The following is a 9,458-nucleotide window of genomic DNA, read 5'->3' as shown; positions in this document are numbered from 1 at the left end:
GTTGTCAAAATAAAAATAAGGTATATTATAATGTTGTAAAAATTGAAAAGAATCAATAAAAATAGATTGTATATTACACATTTGAAATTTGTATTTTTGCAAATAGTACAATCTTGTATCAAGAATATCCAAAACTAAATTCAATTAATCAACCCACTCATCATAATTGATTAAATTAGATCAATAAACTAAAACTGCCCCCATCAATAGTAGGGTTTAATTTCTATCCCTGCACCCAAATTCAAAACGACGTACGTTCTTACCCCATGGTAAGCAGGTATCACCCAGTATGGAGCCAAAGACTTCAAAACTCCTACTTTTCTTGGTCGTGGAGGAGAAATCTAAGATTTTTGCTTTGCCGTACAAGCCCGATAGTAGGCATCAATCCTGTTGAAAAACAAATTCCTTTTGCTAACATTACAATTGACCAAAAATAATGTTGAATTCTACATTGATTTTTAAGGTCAAATTTTACTACTTTCAAAGGAGACTTGACTCATATATCAGAGGTCTATTATAGCGAAAGATTGCCACATACAGTAAGAAGACAAATGGTATATCAGGGGTCAATGTAAAGAGAAAATAACTTTCATTGAAGGCAAACACCTCATTTTGCTTGATTACAACGCATGTTACACATTATATGAATGATAAATTATATTACATTGAAATTGTCAAGCAGCCTTGGCACAAGTGTGACCGCTGTCAAGCTCTAAATCAGGATCCTCCGTTACTGTTTGGATAACATCATGCAGCGAAATGCTGTTTTGATCTGTGAAAGAATCTGTATCTTCTGCCAAATTATTTGATTCAATTCTATCGTTTGATCTTTGCTTTCTTATAGCCTCTCTTCTATGTTCATGTTCCACCATTCTGCATACAAAAGGAGTTAGCTTAAAGACTTAATTTCCAGTGTCAATAAGTGGTGAACACAACAGGTCTTTGCAAAAAATGTACACAGGTTTTGAGATTCAACAATCTTCCCAAAAAAAGAGTACAGAGATTTTGAAATAGATGTTTATAGTTAAAGACTCTGTAATGAGGAGGGCACACCATTTTAGATAGTAAAAATAAATATCAAATCATCTTAAAACCCAAAATTATCCACGAATTAGCAAGGGATGAAATCCCACAAACATACTCTAATGTGAGAGCAAGTCGAGGCCTTTTGACGATGGTTTCCTGCCCTAGAGATCCTTCATTTGATGTGCTTTGATCCTCATTCTCACATAATCTGAAAATCAGAAGTAGAATTTAGGTACAAAACTTTTGGATACAATATTATCTACAATATGATAAAGCCCTCATTTTTTAGGTGCTAGCTCACCTTGAATTGAAAAACACAGAATCTACAGATGCAATTTCTGCTTCTGCACGAGAAACCTGCTGCAGTCTTGACTGTGGATGGTTACTAGAATCCTGTAATTGCAAAATAGAAAACAAGGTTCATGACGAAGTAATCAGAAATCTAGCTAATCCATTTACCAAAATGCTCCAACGAGATACATGTTAGAATACATATTGTGTATGATAAACAAGCAAAGGTACAGAAGTATCCTTAGAAACAAGTACCAGAACAAGAGTATCCTTAGTATAACTCTATTCATAAATCGATGGCTTAATTAGAGGAATTATTCAAATGGAGATTTTCCAGAAAGGATTACTTAATTATTATGTACTTATAACTGGAAGAAAGAAGGGATCTATAAATTCCCATGCTCAAGGCTGGAGACAACAAAATCTTCAAACCCTAGATTTTCTGAGAAATTTGCATAAATGAAAGTTTCCAGGCTTTACCTATCATGAGTTCTATCTATAAACTAATTGAGAAAGAACAAGGTTCTGCATCAAAACTCAAAATTTTCAACTTGATCAGAACAAATTGCTATTAATATCTGAAGAAATCAGGACCTACAATACAGTTCACAAATAATTTAAGAATTTTATTTGGAACAAAGCCATGAACACTGCACGACCCACAATTATGATTTATGTATAAAAGTTCTCTGCACCAAACTGTCATGATGATCAGCTTAGGTAGACGAAACAAACTAGGCAATCAAAGAACAGATGTATGAAAATTATCGTGCAAAATAAATAGTTTGCCTATCTGACATGTTCAGATGCGAAATAAAATAACGGCTAAGGGCTATGAAAAGCTAAGTTCCTTTCACAAAGCCAGAGGTTAGTCCACATAGGTAAACTAGAAAACAAAATTGTTATTAGAAATCAAATCCTGAAAATTAGAAACTGCAGTAACAATGAACACCTTGATTGAATTCTGCCTATAAAACCTCTTTTCATCCTAATCAAAGATATGAAATACTTTACTATTGATATCAAAATTAAGAGCCTTCCTGACCCTATAAGTTAAAACGACTAAAAACAGAGACAATACTTGCCGCAGATGTTGACAATGGCAGCGCAAGCTTAAGGTAGGTTGAATGTTAAAAACTCTTATAATAATGTAAACCTGTAGGCTCCTACAAATGAAATCGAGGTCTGAAATTGTCAAGACATAAACTTTGCTGTGCATTTCTTAACTATATGTAACCAGTGTGAAGAGGTTTCCACAATTCGTCAATTCGTCATAGTATTAAGATGCAGTATTCTGGATTTGATTATGTGCTAAGTTTTTTGCATCAACATTTCAAATCACATTCATTGATCCATCATCAGGATGAGAAGAATTAAAGAAAAAAAATTCAGCACACAATCAAATCTAGAATAGTCCTCTAACTCTTCTCATCCTAATGATGAATCACATTCACATTCGAAACATTATAAAAAAAAATTTAGCACACAATCAAATCCAGAATATTGGATATGAGACCATGAAATTCAGAATTTCCTGGACCTTTGAGGGGATACCAAATGGATAATTTCTTAACATCACATTCTGTATTTAAAGCAAGTCCTATGGATTCTACCTAATAGCGGATTATTGTTTATAAGCAAGTAGTAATAGGTGGGCTTCTGGGGGCTATAATCGGTATTTTTCCTCCTATTCCCACAACCAACGAGCTGGAGTAACGCTCGCATAAATCAGCTCTCCGGAGATCACTACTACTGCGGTTGACTTCTGATCATGACAATCTTCCTTTTCCCATTTGGCTAGTTTCCAGTCGCACCTCTTTTGTGTTTATGTGAGCTCTGGATCATTCGGGCAAAAAAACTAATAATTAATTGTAAGGAAATCTATTCGATCACATATCGTCCGCAAGCCAATCATAATCTATCTTGGAGTCCTAGGTTTTTAGAAAACTGACGAATTCCAAAGAGATGGACACAAAAAAGGATCCGGGTTAAAATGACTTATATGTTCAATTTTCCCCCATAGATCCAACTGTCGTGCACAAAATTTGTAATCCACTATTTTATAGCCAAATTTATTTTCCAGGAACCAATCACAGTTGCAATAATGTTGTAATTCACAAATTCACATCCAACTCTGTTTTCCTTTCCCAAGATCCAATCGTAATGCCAAAAAGTCAGATTTGCACCAGCAATTCCAAATGCCAACCAAATACGGAAAAACCCAGATGAAAGAATGTCGGACTACTTAAAAATGCAAAAAAAGTTGCCTTTGCACCAACTATTCCAAATACTGGCCAAATCTGAAAGAACCCAGATGAAAGAATGCTGGACTACTTAAAAACCCTAAAACGCTAAATACCAGAGGCCGCAAATGCAATGATCGAAAACTGAAATCAGCTCGAAGAACCCCTCAAAACAAAGATCCAATTGCGCAAGTGAAAGCAAACTAAATTGCTTACCAGAGACGAAATCGTCATTCCAGAAAGACAGAGAGGGAACCCTCGCGCAGCCCAAGCAGACGATACCTGTATTCCCACCATCTTTTCTCTGATCTCGCTTCAAATTGAAAGCCTTTTCTTGGCCTCTTTAATTTAGAAATTGAGAGAGTAAAGTGAATTGAAGAGTAGAGTGAATTGAAGCACAATTTAAAAGAATTTGCTGGTCCTGCCGTCCGCGGGGTGGGAGAAACGTGTTAGGCGATGCATCCGGTCAACGAGAACCGTCACTTGTACTTGAGAATACTTTATTCCACGTCATTGCCTCCATTGTTCATCATTTTGGAATTTGGTTCCTCCCGAGTCTCGATCCTTTGACCTCCTTTGTGAGTTGCCCGGGCAGCGGGCAGCGGGCAGCGCTCTGATTTCTTTTTAGTCCACTACGCCCCCCAAGATTAGAATTGTTGATGTTCTAGGGCAAATATATTCCTCCCCTGGCCTCATTTGTCATTGAACAGAAAGGAATTTTACACTCAATTGTGTCTTATTGTTGAAGACATATAATCTACAAATAATTGCAACCTATTTGATTACTTTTACTATTAATTTAAATGTTTTTTTGGTTTGGTTCTCCTTTGATGAAGGATAACTTTGTTAATGTCATCTTGGCTTTTCAAACTTTAATTTAATGTTTTATTTGGATATGTTTTGATTGAAGATAACGTTTAATAATAATGTTAGCTTGGCTTTTCAAGCTTTAAAATAGTCATTTGCTAAATTAAAAATAGTATATGCGGGTATCTCTTAGAGTAGGTTGTATTAATGGAGATCATCTTATTTTTTATGAAGGCTTTTCATCGATAATGACATGGTAGCTACTCAACACAAAGCATGTGATCTCTAGTGGGGTTTTTTAGAGCCTTTTAACTTCTCTACTAGACCATGATAACTATTGATGATTACATTCTATTATGCCCATGCATTTAAAAGGGAAATGTAACTAACTTCCTTAGGTTAAGCTAGGCTTAACAATACGGTGTGTTTTGTTGTGGGTTCTCTATATCTTCATGGTTACAATTTGATTGATGCATATGTGAGACATTTCAACGTGTTCGATAATGATTAAAAAGTCTTGTTGTGGTATGGTGTAATGGTTGCATTATGGCCTTGTATTTTTGTCACTAAAGCTTCAACCTCTAGTAAGACATGGTGAATGTTCATTTTGGGAATAAGGTCCTCCCATCTATGACCTCATCAATTCATAAGTTCTATTAAAAACATTCACTCAATTTAAAAAAAAAGAAACTCTCATTCTAATATTCCAACCTTGTTATATTTTTTGAATTTTAATATTGATAAGCTTTGGGTACCCTTTACACTCATATTTTTGTCTAGTAACTAGATTTAAACATTGATCAAAGAGAGGATCACTAGTTATTATGCCTTAGTTCAAAGTAGTTAGTGGACTAATCTTTATGTAGTTTTTAGAACTATGGCATTACTAGTTCACATATTTTGCTAAAAAATAAAATAAAAAATAAACTAAAAAATAAAACTATGCATCCTTTTAACAAGAAAGCAAGTAACACAAAGCTTTTGACCATACATCTTTAAAAGGTTGGAATTCTAATATTAAATAGATCAAAGAATAACACAAAGATTCTTGAACAAATGAAGTTAATAAAGTAGTTAAGTTTTCCTTTTATTAAAAGTCAAATTCAAACAAAAATATACACTATCAATAACATAAACCACTCCATAATCATACATGCAAAGAAAATAATCTAAATACCTTAATGTATTCAACATAAGATGAATGCGAAATTCACAAATTATAACACAAATTTGATGATCTACAAAACTGTTTCCAAATACTTTTCATTGATATCAATAAGAAACACTCTATCAATTTTTAGTTCCAAACTCCAAAAATATCCAAAAAAAGAAAAGAACCCATACCTATCTATATAGAAAGAAAAGAGAGGTGGATTGCAATTAGGTAAATCGCCCACCTTTTCAATAATTATACATTCAAAATGAAGATGCCCCAAATAGGCTTACGAGGAGAATCACAAACTAATTGCGGATGTAATTGATGGACTGGAAATGATAAAAAATGCTTAATTTGGTAAGTTGCATAAAATTAAAAATTACAGATAAAAATAATCAAACATTGGGTAAAAAGTTACAAATTAGGAAATTAGATTAAGGAACTAACTTGTGGGTAAATTATGAGTTGAAAGTGGTAGGACTTTAATCCAAAAAGTGGTCTATACAAGGAATAGGTTCTCAATGGCATCCTATACTAGTAAATTTTAATTGAAACTTTTCAAGGACCTCCAATTGTACATGATCTTTCTAATCCCTATCATGTAGCTCCACACCATATACTTGCACATGGAAAAATGGGGAAGAAGGTCAAGTAAGGGGTTTTCCTTGGTCAATTTCTATTTTTGAATCAAAATTGAAATGAAATAAATTAAAGGAAAGTTTGTTGTCATTTAGGAGAGGCAAGATCTAGACACTGAAGTATATCATACCTTGATAATGCAAATGATTCTTTGAATGTGATCAAATATGTTGCTTTGACTAAACAAAAAATTGAAAAAAGAAATCATGAAAGACAAGAGATCACAAATAGACGTTATAATTCACCATAATGATTGATCAAGGAGAATATGGAGAAAACTTGAATGAACATAGATGTATATAGATCTCTTTCCTTGATAGAAAACTCATTTTCTTTGCCTCCAATAAGGGAAATACACTCTATCTATGTAAGAAAACATCTTAATTCCTCGAGAGGAATGAAATCCCAATTTCCTTAAACATGATGTCTCTTTTGTTATTTGATTTGATTCCTTGCACTTGATAGATTAATTGACAATAATGGATGCATTTGTAAAATATTGATCATGAATGCTAACAAATAAATTGATGGATTAAAATGAGGAGGGGTAGAGTGTTTATATATATAATTTGGGGCAATTAAAAATAAGAAAGATGACCACAGGAATAAAATTCCCCCAACAATTCTACTAAATTTGGGCCAAATTACTTAGAGATGTGTTGCTAATGGATACCTATATTTGTGAGAATGAGTCTAGATTTGAACTAGGTGTTAGAGGAATACAATATACATAGAATTTATGATTACATTTCAATCCAAGGTTAAAGAATATATGAAGTCCAAAAATAGGACTTTAGGGCTAAAGTGAGGAAATGAATTACAGTATTAGATGAAGAATAGAGGAGCATACCTAGAAATAAGGGCCAACCTTGAGTTCAAGTATGATTAAAGGAATGGAGGATCCATATTTAAATCTAGGTACCATTTAAGTGCCATATGAGATCCTACCATATAAAATATCTTAAATGGGAATAAGACAATCCTTGAACTATATACAAATTAGGAACTTATACTTTAGGAATATACATTTAAGTAAAAACAAAAATTCTATATTCATCTACTTCTTGATGCATTAAAATATAAACATAAATTCAAATAAAATTGTATGCATAGTGTAGTAAATGGATATCAAACTTCAAAAAATTAGGAAGAGGACCACTAAATTTGATAGTTGAGCTATGAAATCTACTAGAAAGTAAAGTCCACCAAGATAACTGAGAGGGGGCGTGGGGCGTGTGAATCGATTATCAGATCAATATAACTTTTATCAACCATATTAAACCTTAAATATGTGAACAATATAATCAACAACCATAAGAAGATACACATGCACAATAACACTAGATATGTTAACTAGGGAAATCCTTGATCAGAAGGAAAACCCCAGTGGGATGACACCCACAAAATGATATACTACTATATAAGTTCCTTGTAAGAGGATGGACTCTGTTAGGAGCCAATCAATTACATTCAATAAATATCAATTCTTGTTAGGAGACTTTGAATCCATGTTAGGAGATTCCAACCGTGTTAGGAGTTGTGCCAACCCTATTAGGAGTTGTAGAAGGTAGATGGACCCACTATCCAAATAACTTTATGGGCAAGACCACTGAACTCATTGTCCAACTAGCCTCTGTATTATTCCTTTCAAAATAATAAAAATGAAATTGAGCTTCGCAACTCAAACTCTTTCTCTGTCCTCTTACTATGCCAATACTACAACAAATACCTTCTCATATCTCAATACCTGATCTTCAAATTCACATCACACTGATCCCTTTGATAGCTTACACACATTTAGTAACTTCACACATCACTTACACAATTCACACTTGTACACATCACACACATGTTCACATTTCATCACAAGGAAAATAACCTTCCTTTATACCATATCCTAAAAACAATTCTCTGAGTTATCCTTGAGGATTTCCCAATTAATTATAATAGGACCTCATAAAGATATTATAATTCATAATATCTTTTCACAATTATAAAATATCGTCGGCTCACAATAAATACAACTTCTCACACGTGTGACCTCAAACCTCACACACTCACTGATGTAATCATCAGGGTGTCTACTATCACTATCTAACTTTAATCATCACGATTCGATTCCTATTAAGAGATACAATCCAAACATTATAAACTACTTCTCAAGTACTTTGTCTGCACACCATCCTCTGTAAATCACTAATAACTTTCACATATCTTTGACTTTTTGCACACACTTTTATTCACATCACCAAGACATGCCATCGAACATATCCTCAACTGTGCTTGATCTTATAATCAATACATAGTCCTTATGATATCATTCTCAATCCTCTACTCTACCAATCTTTACATAAATAATACCATGTTGACATCAATGACAAATATAGTCATGAATGCAACATATCAATATCCTCAACTATTCTATCAATGCTTAGGATACTCCCCCAAAGGAATACCATTAGCATTCATGCTAACAATCCCCCCCTTTGGCATTGATGACAACATAGATGAAAAATATCTAAGTTCCAAGAATAGAAAATCCAACTTTGCTACTGCCTATGCTCTCTTCTTTTCAAATCATCTTCATCAATCAAATTTGAAACTCACATGAACAACTCTTCGTCTGTGCTTCCCCATTCTTATATGGATGACATCAAATTTTCACACTTCTCCCCCATTGATATAACTCAATGTGATCATCTTCCTTCAGTACATCTCTTCCCATCACACACTCTCTCTCATTCACTGGAGATGTTTTTTATGCAATCTCTCCCCCATTGACATCAATGACAAAGTCATCATTATGTCAATTAACTGCTCAAAGTCTTCAACCAACTCAAGTGTCCAAAGACACCGTTTCATACTAGCTACAAGAGTCCTTGATGACTCTTCTCAATCACATATACTCCCCCATTTATGAAGCATCATCATTTAGTCTAGATAAACAATAATGCTCTGTACCACTGGACTAATGCACTCTCTACATCATCTACTCATAAGTAGGCAGGGGCATAACCCCAAGCATACCTCACAATACTAAAATATATCCTTAGGAAAAAGCTTCATAAAACATCTGCAATCTTCTTTTTTGTATTAACATACTCTAATTTGACTTCTTTCTTTGCAACTTTCTCTCTCAGAACATGATACTTAATCGATATATCTTAGTCTTATAATGTAACACATGATTCTTAGACATACTTACTATACTTGTGTTATCACAATGTATGATAACATGTTTTAAAAACTCTATCCCAATATCCTTCAACATCTATTTCATTCACATGATCTAATTA

General features: G+C 33.6%; 1 protein-coding gene across 1 annotated transcript; it reads right to left on the bottom strand.

The window, feature by feature from the left end:
- Positions 1–572: 572 nt before the first annotated feature.
- LOC149556647 (uncharacterized) lies at positions 573–4,202 on the bottom strand. The gene is made up of 4 exons (XM_089831061.1): positions 3,777–4,202; positions 1,328–1,419; positions 1,142–1,234; positions 573–873 (listed from the first exon to the last, which is right to left on the bottom strand). The coding sequence occupies exons 1-4, from the start codon at positions 3,855–3,857 to the stop codon at positions 675–677; spliced, it is 465 nt and encodes a 154-aa protein (XP_089687187.1). The 5' UTR covers positions 3,858–4,202; the 3' UTR covers positions 573–674.
- Positions 4,203–9,458: the final 5,256 nt, after the last annotated feature.

The sequence above is a fragment of the Cupressus sempervirens genome, chromosome 5, assembly GCF_028749045.1.
Source record: "Cupressus sempervirens isolate cs-2001-9-10 chromosome 5, ASM2874904v1, whole genome shotgun sequence".
NCBI lineage: Eukaryota > Viridiplantae > Streptophyta > Pinopsida > Cupressales > Cupressaceae > Cupressus > Cupressus sempervirens.
The sequence above is the reverse complement of the archived record's forward strand: the minus strand, read 5'-3'. Positions and strand labels throughout refer to the sequence as shown.